The sequence below is a fragment of the Peromyscus leucopus genome, chromosome 3, assembly GCF_004664715.2.
Source record: "Peromyscus leucopus breed LL Stock chromosome 3, UCI_PerLeu_2.1, whole genome shotgun sequence".
In the NCBI taxonomy this organism is placed as follows: domain Eukaryota; kingdom Metazoa; phylum Chordata; class Mammalia; order Rodentia; family Cricetidae; genus Peromyscus; species Peromyscus leucopus.
This window is the reverse complement of record NC_051065.1, coordinates 33,949,440-33,962,406: the sequence shown is the minus strand read 5'-3', so window position 1 is coordinate 33,962,406 and position 12,967 is coordinate 33,949,440. Positions and strand designations below refer to the sequence as shown.

Sequence of the window (12,967 nt, the reverse complement as noted above, 5' to 3'; positions counted from 1 at the left end):
ATTCCTTTTTTCCTCCAAATGTGATCTTACACAACTTAAATAAAATCTGTAGTAGGTTAGCTCTTTATGCTATATTTTAAAATTCCCTAAACTCTGCCATACTTAGTGCATGAAAGAAACTGATTTACAGTTTTTACAGTTTAAGTTTCATATTAACATAAACAGTTCAAGGAACATTTTGCTTTAAAAAATATCCAAGATGGGGAGCATTTAGGCTCCAGCTTTAATTCCATAATATATAAAAACAAGAACATTTTAAACATGTTTATCAGTAGTAGTTAACTAGTGTCTAGCTTTTATTTTTGTGGAAGAAATGATGAAACCTTATCCTAATAAAACAGAACAGCAATATCAATCGGGTTTTTCTCATTCTGTGCAGTAACCCTACTTTGCTTATGAAAGATGTGTAAAACATTCACTATGAGCCTCTGAGTGCTTTACATAGAGTTGAGTTTAAAATTCAGTTATACTTCAGGATTACATGGTGTGCCATCAGCATTTTGTGATGGAGAAACCATTTAAAATATCTCAATAACCTGTCCTGTTTTCACAATAGTATTAGGAAGGCATACAGTTCACACCATTCAGGTTCACAAGTTCTGGAGCTAACAGAGCCAACCTAAAGATCTTTGTACGTATTTTACTAGCAGGAAGGTAAAATACATGTGCAAACCTTCACACTTCAGAGGGTCATTTCTGCTACAAAGAAAGTTACTAAATCTCCCTTTCTAAACAAGTAATTCCCCCTAAAGCCAGACCAATTTCATGTGGACATCGCATGCTTTCAGAAAAATGGTTTCTTTCAGGAATGAATTTTGAGACTGTGACTACTCTGAAAGGCACTTTCAAGGAAGGAAAGGCACTCATTTTTTAGCCATTATTCAATTATTATTTGCGATGTAAAGAGAATGGCAAATCTTTCCATGTTCCAGAAATGGAGCATGCATCTGGCATGTGAGAGCCGCCGTACTTCAGTCTAGAAACAAAGGGCATATGTTTGGTAACAATTCCTTCAAAAGGAATCACAAAAAAGACAGTGATGATTTAGAAACTGTCCTCTGAGGAAATTGATCATTCCCTTTGCAGGAGACAAAACAGCTTTCAGTTTTGTATGCAAATTCTTGTCAGCAAGTACGTTATGGGGTAATATACAATATATGATCATGCTATGAGATGATTTTTGCCTGGGGAATTTTTTCACTTTGTTTTGTTTTTATTTGAGTCAAAACATCGGCTTTGTTTTGCTTCAGACTCTGGCAGGCACACTATTGGTATAAAGATTGATTTGCTCACCTTGAGTGCTATGGACACGAAAGTTTTTTCTTTGGCTGGACAGGAGCACAATGCCTTGTAATGATCTCTTTATTCATAAGACAGGCTCCTTCTCTGGTTGTCATTTTCCAAAATGAGTTATTGAGTTATTCTACCCATTAATGTACTAATTCATCATTTAACCTTCTACCATTTATCTATCCATATGTTTGCTATGGATATAGATTTAATATTGTATCTTTCAAATATTTTCTTCAAGCCTCCATGGGCTGCCATAACAAAACACAAAGTTTGCATGGGTGAAATAACAGAAGTTGACTTTTGTTCCAGTGAATGGTTACTGCAGTCAGTTTTTCTCAGAATGTCTACACAGTGGGAAGAGGATACTCCCTGGAGAGTTTGCTTGTTATTCTCTGAGTATACTAATCCATTCAGACTAGGGCCCCACGTTCCACACATGCCAATAACTCCAAACAAATTCACACTGGAGATAAAGACTCAACATAGAAACTTGGGTGTGTATGATCATTCAGTCCAAAAGAACACTAATTTTTCAGTTTATATAAAGCATAAATTTTGTTAGTTCATTTTGACAGATAAAGTATAAATGCATTCTTATGCTTCTGACTTAAGTAATAGAACACTACTACATTTACCTTCATTATGGGTTTTAGTCTCTGTTAAAATAAGGTACTATTTTCAAAACCTATACTTTCTGAATAAAGCATTGGTAACCTTCAAACAAAGTTTTCTCTGAAATATTTTTAGAGTAAAGGGTTTGCAATTCTAAGAAATGTAAAAACTTTGCCTGATTTCAAGATATCAAGTATTTTTTTCTCGATGGTATCTTTCTATTTCCAAAAAAGAAAGATAAATGAATGCTTCATCAATGAAGAAGACAGCAAACTCTTCTCACTCTACCTACTGGATCTTAGGCATTCCATGTAGAATGCAATGACAGTAATAGGTTCAGAAGTCTTCACACTTAGGCCCTCCCAGTAGAGAAACTGTTAATATGAGTGTGTTAAGGTATATTGCTGGAACCTTGCACATTCAAGAAGTTTCATTAACTTATGACATCCTGAGTCATGGTAAAAACAATGAAAGTTACTTTGTTAAATTTCTCTCTAAAAAGATTTCAGCCTGGTTTATTGCACTTTCCAGACATGACGAGGCTGTAGTGGGGGGAATCACAGCACAAAGCCAGACACAGCACTGAGAGGTTAGCTCACCCCAGCACATATGAAAATCTTCACATGAAGCATTATGCAAAGGCTCTACTCAAGGTCTGCAGCTTTAAATCACCATTTCTTTAGAGATTACTGCCTTTTGTCTGGGATCCAGGGTTGAATATCTTACAGTTCTCAAAGCAGCAAAAAAGAAAAGATGAAAGAAAGAAAGAAAGAAAGAGAGAGAGAGAAAGAAAGAAAGAAAGAAAGAAAGAAAGAAAGAAAGAAAGAAAGAAAGAAAGAAAGAAAGAAAGAAAGAAAGAAAGAAAGAAGGAAGGAAGGAAGGAAGGAAAGAAAGATAGAAAGAAAGATAGAAAGAAAAAGGAAAAAGAAAAAATGCACTTGATAAAGGGAGTTTGGCTCTATCTATAAAAAAGGAATTCATTTTTCTGCACATTTCCACCAATGAAAGTGATGCATTTGATTACATTGATGTAAAGCTCAAACAAGTCAGGTCAAATGTACTCTTGCATTGAATATTTAAAAGTCTTTGTGTCTACACTTCATGCTATGAACCTCTGACTGATACAATAGTCTTTACTACTTAAAATATGAAGGTATTGCCTCACTGAAAGTAAGATATGGAAAGAACATTAAGATGAACAAATACACAAATTAAAATGCATCAGAGTAGCCTGCAAAATCATTAATGTGTGTGTGATTGTTTACAAAAACATGTTTGGTTATTAGAATGATATTTCTAATAAATTAAGTACAACTTGTGATACCAGGCTGTCTCTTCACACAAATTCTGATTGTGTGATTCAAAAACCACAGAGTATTTTGCATGTACTGACAATTTTATCATTGTTCATTGAAGTTAAAAAGTAGTGAGACCACACATATCACTGTGACCTTAGGTCAATGCTGAAAGACTCTACTACCCCATTCCCATCTACCCTTTATTTTCATTTTCTGAGAGTATGCCTGTCTCTTAAGTGATAAAAATACCTCGAACATTGATGCATTCTTACCAGAACATGGATGGTCACCTGAGCAATAGCACTTCTCTGTCTGAGAGGGTCAGGGAGAGCATCATTGGCCACATCTGTGATTCTCACAGCTATCTTATACTGAGAAACTGCTTCTCTGTCCAGGGAATTCAACAGCTTTATCATTCCTAACACAAAACAGTGGAAAGTTATTGTCTTCAAACAGTCAATTGCCATATTATAATCTACAGAAATGAAGTCTTTGTTACAGTAGCAAATATAATTTACATGATATAATAAGCTTTTGTTACATTTTTGTATCATTGTTTGTACAGTTAAATCATTCTGGATGCTAATTCATGCATCAGTCACCTACTGTACATTCTCAGGCATTTGGAAGAACATGTGTGCAAAGGCTTTCTGAACTTCAGTATATCAAAGATCAAAGCCTCACTGCTCTTCCTGTGGTTGCTAAGAATTATGGATGTAGCTAACAAAGCAAGGTGAATGCTATAGAGTTCAAGGGAAGGCTTCTGATGAAAAGTTTTCATTCCCATTGTTTCCAAAAATGCTACATTCAAAATTAGATATTTATTTTTCATTTTAATTTTTGAGAATTTCATACATGAGTACACTGTGTTAGCATAATTTAACTATTCCCCCTCTAACTCCTTCCATATCCTTTTTGAGCTTATAACCTCTTCTTTTATACCTATCATTGTTGCACATAAATACATGCATATATATTATATTTATACAGACATATATATTATATACATAATGTACTGAATCCAATTAGGGTTACCTGCATGTATATGTTTTTAAAGTTGATCACTTAGGATTGGGAAACTGTAGCTGGAGTTTTCTCCAGTCCTGCCTGGCCCATGATCAGGACAAATCTCTCTCACTCACCAGTCCTGCAGGCACTTAGACCCAACCGAGTAAACACGCAGAGACTTATATTGTTTATAAACTGTATGGCCACAGCAGGCTTCTTGTTATCTAGTTCTTATATATTAAATTAACCCATATCTATTAGTCTATATGTTGTCACATGACTCATGGCTCACTGGTACCTTACATCTTGCTTTTCATGGCGACAGCTGGCAGCGTCTCCCTCACTCAGTCTTTTACTTTCCAGAATTCTCCTCTCTCCTTGTCCTGCCTATACTTTCTGCCTGGCTACTGGCTAATCAGTCTTTTATTTATTAACCAATCAGAGCAACACATTTAACATATAGAATGTCCCACAGCAGGAAACCTATCAGGGGCTCATCCTTGGGGAAAGTCAATTCTCCCTTTTATTATTAACTAATATCAGTGCTTTTACATTACCTGTATCTGATTCAATGTAAAATGTGGGTGGTATTCCAAAGTTGCCTCCAACAATGGCATATTGTACATTGTTAAATGGCCAGTCTCCATCTGTATACATAATTTTTCCAACTAGTGTATCAACTGGACTGTTTTCAAATATACTGAAGGTAAATGCCATCATAGTCCCAAGAGGATTAAGTTCATTTATACGGATCACCCTTAATATGATTCTAATGATGGCTATGGAGAAAAAAAATTCATGAGTGCAGATAGAGCAATGATATGTCTTCTTCAACAATTCTTATTTTTACTTTATAACAATCACATTCTACATTTTATATGCATAGGCTTTATAAATATGTTTATGTTGATATTCTATTAGTAAATTATTTACTTCTGGTTATAGATTGCTCAAAACTAAGTTTAGCATAAAAATGCTTTATTGACAAATTTTTAATATTATCCAATGTAGAATAAACTGGTTCCTTGTTCAATATTTTAAACATGAAAATATTATAGAAAGATTATATTCAACAGTTTTCAAGTGACTGCAAAGTTCTGTATTCCGTGTTTATGAAGCATTATTTCAACTGATTTTTAGTTCTATGTTGGCTTTCAGTTTTTAAATAGTAATATATATTGGCTAAAAAGTTAATTTAATTATAACTATTTAATTCATTATTATAACTTATAATTGTAACTTTTTTTTACTATAACAAAATCTAGGAACTAATGTTTAAAATACGGTGTGTCTTACTTAATTAAAACTATATTAAGATACTGAAGTTATGACTTCTTACTTGAGAGCACAGGAATTCCTTCATCAGAGACTCTTATAAACAATATATATTTAAAGTCCATTCCTGAAAAAATGGGATTATCATAATCTAGATGCATAGGTCCAATCTGTAAATGAAAAATAATACATCATTAGTTTTGTTTGAATTACATGCCAAGTTTGTCAATTATGGGTCCAAAGTGAAGACAGTAAACCAGTAAATAAAATTGTTACTTTACAATACTACTGTCCAGTTGAATATCCTAAGAACCACAAGAACAAGTCATGTATGTAATTTTAGCTTACAAAGTAACGACACTAAAAATTAAAAACATGTAATTAATTTTAATAAAATTATTTTTTATTTCATTCAGGCAATACTTTATTTTAGACAAATACTTTATTCAGGCAAACATATTTTAAGTGATAGTATTTCAAAAAGTAACAAATGGAAAATACTGGAGGTGCATACATTTATTTGTTAATAAGAATCTCATTGAGGTCATCTCTTACTTCACAGTTGCAGTGCAACCCAGAAAAGTTGTATTGCAGGTTTTCAAGGGTGTGCTTAGCCACTGGCTTCCACAGGACAGTTTGAACTCTTCCTGGCTAGCTATCTCTATGAACCAGCACAGTGGCGTGCACCCAGTCCTCCATCAGCCATAGCATCGTGAGAGAAAATGGCTACTTTTCTGCAGCACACCATGGTGATGCAGTATGATGATTCACACGTTACAGAAAAATGGATTTGCAGCTTATGAAATGTTCAGTTTAAGAATTGTCTAATTGGAGCCGGGCGGTGGTGGCGCATGCCTTTAATCCCAGCACTCGGGAGGCAGAGCCAGGCAGATCTCTGTGAGTTCGAGGCCAGCCTGGGCTACCAAGTGAGCTCCAGGAAAGGCGCAAAGCTACACAGAGAAACCCTGTCTCGAAAAACCAAAAAAAAAAAAAAAAAAAAAAAAAAAAAAAAGAATTGTCTAATTGGAACATATCGATATTAAGTTGAGGGACATCTGAAATTACTGTTTTGTATTTAAGATATTTGCAGTGACATTATAATAAACTTATTTCCCTTTTTACAAAACTGAATTAAATCTGGATTAGAATTAATGAGAGTAATCTCCCAAAAACAAAACTAAACTGCAAGCTTCAAAATCAGGCTACTATAAGATGTGAGGTCACCTGTACTAAGGGTCTAAGTGCCTCATACTTTTGTTCTTTAGTTTTACTCTCCTAGGATGGATATATAGGGCAGACATGATGTCATCAGGATGTTTAATAGCATTAAATACACAAGTAAAGCAATCTAAGAGTCTTTTGTCCACATCTCTTGCATAATGATACAATCCTTACAGTGCTCACAGCCTAGATTTCATCTGAGACATTCCAAGAAATGTAAGGAAAGCACATGATTGCTGCTCGCTTCTCCAGCTTACCTGAGGTCTTTTCCATGCCATAGCTATCTGTGTCCATGTTAGCTATTTTTCCTAAAAGTCAACATTCACTATTCAGGGAAATTATGTATAACAATCAGATGATTAGTTAGCACAGAAATATGTTGCTTTTTAAAGATTCTATAATTTTTTTTCCAAGACTTACAGCAATGAAAGACCATGGATATTAACCAACTAGAGAGGTAGTTTCTTTAGGAATTAATAAAAAAATATTAGGTGGTTTCTGAACTTAGGCCACTGTTAAAATTCGATAGTCTGCCTTCTAAGTAGATAAAGAGAGGTGAAATAAATATTGGCAATGGCACTAACATCAATAACTCAGTTAGTTCATGATGGTAGTGCTCCACTAAAATTCCTGCCTATGCTAACCCTATTTGTGTTTGATCATACAAAAAGTAAAAATAAAAATGAATGTTGAAAGGAATTACAGATACTGTAAGAAAATAACCAAGGCTGGAACAAACATTATAGGAATTCTGTGCATGACAGCAATAGCGTTGAAGGCCATTGTGGAATTATGATTCTCAGATTCAAGGCTTGAGATTTTGATATTCTAAATGACAAGAAGTAAAATAGAAATTTTATTTTCCTCCAAAGTACAAAATCAATTTCTTTACATTTTGAACAATGTAAAATTGAAAGACCAATTGTTTCCTGTGCCAATGTGCCCAAGGCTCTTTCCCACTTTCTCTTCTATCAGGTTCAGTGTATTCAGATTTATGTTGAGCTCTCTGATCCACCTGGATTTGAGTTTTGTGCAGGAGGATTGATATGGATCTATTTACATTCTTTACATGATGACCTCCAGTTAGACCAGAACCATTTGTTGAAGATGCTTTATTTTATTCCATTGTATAATTTTGGTTTCTTTGTTGAAAATCAGGTGTCCATAGATGTGTGGATTTATGTCTGGGTCTTTGATTTGATTCCATTGATCCACCTGTGTGTTTTTATACCAAGACCATGTGTTTTTTATTTCTAAACAACTTTCTGAACAGGACACCAATAGTACAGGCACTAAAATCCACAATTAAAGAATGGGACATCATGAAACTAAAAGTTTCTGTAAAGCAAAGGACACCATCAATAGAACAAAATGGCAGCCTGCCAAAAGGGAAAAGATTTTCACCAACCTCACATTTGACAGAGGGCTGATTTCCAATATATAAAGAACTCAAGAAACCAGATATTAACAAACCAAATAATCCAATTAAAAATGGGGTACAGATCTAAACAGAGAATTTCCAAGAGAAGAATGTCAAATGACTAAGAACACTTAAGGAGATGTTCAACATCTTTAGCCCTCAGGGAAATGCAAAAATCAAAATGACTCTGAAATTTATCTTAGTCCAGTCTTAATGGCTAAGATCAAAAACACAAGCAACCACTCATGCTGGAGAGGATGTGGAGTAAGGGAAACACATTTCCATTACTGGTGGGAGAGCAAACTTGTATAGATACTTTGTAAGTCAGTGTGGCAGTTTCTCAGAAAACTGGTAATCAATCTACCACAAGACCCAGCTATTCCACTCTTGGGCATATACACAAAGAATGCTCAGTCAGACCACAAAGACACATGATTACGTTCATAGAAGCTTCATTTTTAATAGCCAGAACCTGGAAACAACCTGATGTCCCTCAACCAAGGAATGGACAAAGAAAATGTGAAACATTTACATAATGGAGTATTACTCAGCTGTTAAAAACATTGACACCAGGGAATTTGCAAGCAAATGGATGAAACTAGAAAAAAAATCATCCTGTGTGAGGTAACCCAAACTAAAAGAGAAAAACATGGTATGTACTCATTCATAAGTGGATATTAGCTATAAACTAAAAGATAACTGTGCTACAATACAAAGAGAGACTAGGTAACAAGGAGGGTTCATGGGCGGGGGAGCACCTAGGAAGGAAAAATAGAAGAGATTTTGTGAGTGGACTGCAGGCAGGTGGGAATGGAAACATGAGTGATCAGGCTGGAGGGAGGCTGGAGGGGGAGAGTATTGAAAGAGACTACTGGAAAGGAGGGGGCATTTGGGGGTCAGATAAAGACTTGGTACAAGGGGAACTCCCAGGAATCTACAAGGATGACCCCAGCTAATATTCCTAGCAATTGCAGATACATAGCCTCTCCTGTGACCAGGCAAGACTTCCAGTGCAGGGATTGAGAAACCAACCCAGCCATAATCTTCGACCTACAGTCTGTCGTGCTGATGGGATGTGCTGGGGTAAGGGTGGCCTAAAGATTGAGGGAGTGGTCAACGAATAGTCTAGCCTAAAGCCTATGCCAGGCTGGTAAGCCCACCCCTGACACTGCATGGAGCACCAGGACCCACAGGCTGGATGACCCAGAGACATAGGATAGAACCAAACATGAAGAGAAGTAAAAAAAAATGTCAGTGTAATGATGCCTAGTGACATTTTGTTTTAAACATAGATTGGTGCCTAGCCCAGGTGTCATGGGAGAGGTTTCCAGCGCTTGGTGGAAACAGATTCAGACCCACAGCCAAATATTAGGTGGAGCTCAGGGAATCCTGCAGAAGAGGGGAGAAAGGATCATAGGAGCTAAGGGGGTCAAGGACACCACAGGAAACTCACAGAACCAACTAATCTGGGCTCACAGGGGCTTACGGAGACTGAACGGCAACCAGGGAGCCTGAGTGGACTGTCGCAGGCATCTGCATATATATTACAGTAGTGTAGCTTGCTCCTCTTGTGGGACTCCTACCAGCGGGAGAAGGAGCTGACTCGGACTCTTTTACAGGCTTTTGGCACCCCACTCCTCATACTGAGTCACCTTGCCCAGTCTTAATACGTGGGGATGTGCTTAGTCATTTTTTAAGGTCTTTTACTATTTGATATTTAATATGAGAAACTATCATTTTTAAGACTTATTTATTTATATATGTATATGATTACTCTATTAAATGTAAGCCTTCATATCAGAAGATGAGGGCATCAAATATGACTATGGATGGTTGTGAGCCACCGTGTGGGTGCTGGGAACTGAACTCAGGACCTCTGGAAGAGCAGCCAGTGATCTTAACTGCTGAGCCATCTCTCCAGCCCAAGGTGCTTAATCTTACTGCAGCTTGATATGCCACGTTTTGTTGATAATCATGTGTAGCTGTAAGTTTTCCTGTGTCCCCCCTAGCCTGCAGTGGAGACAAATCTTTTCCACTCGCATCCCCCAAGTAAGCACACAGAGGCTTATATTAATTAAAACTGTTCGGCTATTAGCTCGGGCTAATGACTGACTAGCTCTTACACTTAAAACTTAGACCATTTCTGTTAATCTATGTTGCCATGTGTTCCATGGCTTTACCCGTGTGCCATTACATGCTGCTCCCTGGACGGCAGGTAGGAGTCTCCTGACTCAGCCTTCCTCTTCTGAGAATTCTCCTTGTTTGCTTATCCCACCTATATTTCCTGCCTGGCTATTGGCCAATCAGTGTTTTATTAAACCAGTGTACAGAAGCACTATCCCACAACAAACATGGGAGATCTGCCCTTTCCTAAACAGAAATGGAGGAGTGGATTTGGGGGTGAAGACAGAGGGGTTGGGGGGAGGACTGGGAGGAGAGGAGTGAGGGAAAACTATGGTTGGAATGTGAAACAAACAAACAAACAAATTAAATAAATAAATAGATAAATAAATAGATAAATTTATTAAAAAGAAAGATCAATTGCTAAAATATTTATTTCAAATACAAAGGCTTATTTATAGCAAAGGTACCATTATTTAAGCAATGTGGCAGCCTATAGACTGCGAATAAATCTTTACCAATTGTACATCTGAGAGATTAGTATCTAGAATATATAAAGAATTTTTAAAACTGACCATCAAGAAAATAATTCAATTAAAAATGAGTTAGAGAACTAAACAGAGAGTTCTCAAAAGATGAAATACAAATGGCTGAGACAGATTTTTTAAATGTTCAGCATTTTTAGCTATAATGGAAATGCAAATTAAAACTCCATTGTTATCTCATTTTCTCTCAGTCACAATGGCCAGAATCAATCAAACTAGTGACAGCACACACTGAGAAGCACGCAAGCATAGGGTAGCACTTAGTCATTGCTGTGGGAATACAAAATTGTACAGGCACTATAGGAATCAGTGTAGAGGTTCTTCAAAACACTGTAAATAAATCCACCACTAGATCCTGCTGTACCACTCTTGGTCATATATTCAATGGACTGTGCATCCTCCTACAAAGATACTTGTTCATCCATGCTCATTGCTATTCTCTTCATAATAGCCAGAAATTGCAAAGAGCCTAAATTTCCAACAACTGAAGGATAGATAATAAAAATGTTGTACATTTATACTATGGAATATTATTCACCTACTAAGAAAATTTAAATTATGAAATTTGAAGGTAAATACATAGAGCTAAAAACAGTCATTGTGACTGAGGTAACCAAGAAGACACTGAAAGCCAAATATTGAATGTTTCCCTTACCTGTGGATGTGGCTTTTAAGCTTTAGACATGTGTGTTTCCAGCTAAATAACCAGAGTTTAGATAGCAACTAAGGATGCAAACAAAATCTCAGCATTGAGAAGGGCAAGTAAATACAAAGTTCCATGCTAACCAACAAGCTATTGCAATTAATATGTGCTGGGAAAGGGGAAAAAACAGTTTTCTCCTATGTGATGTCACTGGGTATATCAATTGCACTCCAGGGATGGGCCTTGACAAAGGAGTCTTTGGCCTACACAAAACCGAATTCATGCTATGTTTCATTTGGTTTTGTTTATGTGGCGGGAAGAGGGGAGGTCAACTTTTTGTTTCTTTTTTTGTTTGTTTTGTGTTTTCTTTAGTCTTATTGTCTCTTTGATACGATTTTTGTTGGTTTGTTTTTACTTTGTTTTGTTTGATTTTTGTTGAGAAAGACAAAGACCTTGAAATTGGGTGAGTGGGGAAGGGAAGGATATGGGAAGTTAGAAGAAAGGAAATAATTTGATCAAAATATATTGTATGAATTTCTTTTCTTTTTCTTTATTCTTCTCTCATACAACACATCCTGACTGAAGTCTCCACTCCCTCCATTCCTCCCAGGCTCCCCTCCCCTCTTCCCCAGATCCACTCCTCTTTCATTTTCCTTCAGAAAAGAGCAATCCTCCCTCGTATATCAACTAAACATGGAATAACAAGACGCTATAAGACAAGGCACAAACCCTCATATCAAGGCTGGACATGGCAACCCACTAGAGAAAAGATACCAAGAGCCAACTCCCACTGTTAGGAGTCCCAGAAGAGCCCAAAGCCAAATAATTACAACATACATATGTAGAAGACTTAGGGCAGACCCATACAGGCTCCATGATTGCCGGGTCAGTCTCTGTGAGCCCCTAAGATCACTGCTTAGATGATTCTGTGGCTGTGTTTTCCTGGTGTCCTCAATCCCGCTGGCTCCTACTAAAAACCTTTCTTATTATTTTAAGATGAATTTTTAATGATTTCTCTTAGTCTGAGTTTTGAATAACTGATAAAACTCTGTTTTCCATTTTCTGTAATATATATATACCCTTTCGGTTAACTAAGAGCTAATCCATTTTAGTTTTACATTTAAAAACTTTATATGTAAATTATGATCTTGTAGTAAAGAGTTGAGTATTGTTTGAAATCATGTATATTTTCTTTCTATAGTTCTATAATATTATTTAATTCATTAAGTGTTAAATTTGTGTCATTTTCTTGAACTGGCTTCTCTTCCCTGCCTTGGAAAATGATCATGGCATTTTAATAACCTTTCAAACCTAAATATCCTTTGAGGAAAGTACTATTGTTCTTATTCCAATCATATAGCAAATAGAAGAAAAAGAAAAAAGAATTGTGTAATTAATCCGTGTGTCTAGCTTGTTATATTTGGTTAAATCGTTTTGATCCTGTAAATTGTATGTGATTTTTTTTCCAGGAAATTAGTAAACATTAGAATAGGTTCAAAACAATAATTTTGTTGTTTGTTCATATATTTTG

General features: G+C 36.1%; 1 protein-coding gene across 1 annotated transcript in view; it reads right to left on the bottom strand.

Moving 5' to 3' along the window:
• The window catches only part of LOC119087687 (cadherin-related family member 3-like), an 88,840-nt gene that overhangs the window by 33,801 nt on the left and 42,072 nt on the right, over positions 1 to 12,967 (bottom strand). Inside the window, exons 14-16 of the mRNA XM_037204289.1 lie at positions 5,551 to 5,656; positions 4,769 to 4,990; positions 3,476 to 3,621 (exon numbers count right to left, since the gene is read on the bottom strand). Of these exons, the coding sequence (XP_037060184.1) occupies positions 3,476 to 3,621; positions 4,769 to 4,990; positions 5,551 to 5,656 (474 nt within the window). The remainder of the gene's footprint in view (positions 1 to 3,475; positions 3,622 to 4,768; positions 4,991 to 5,550; positions 5,657 to 12,967) is intronic.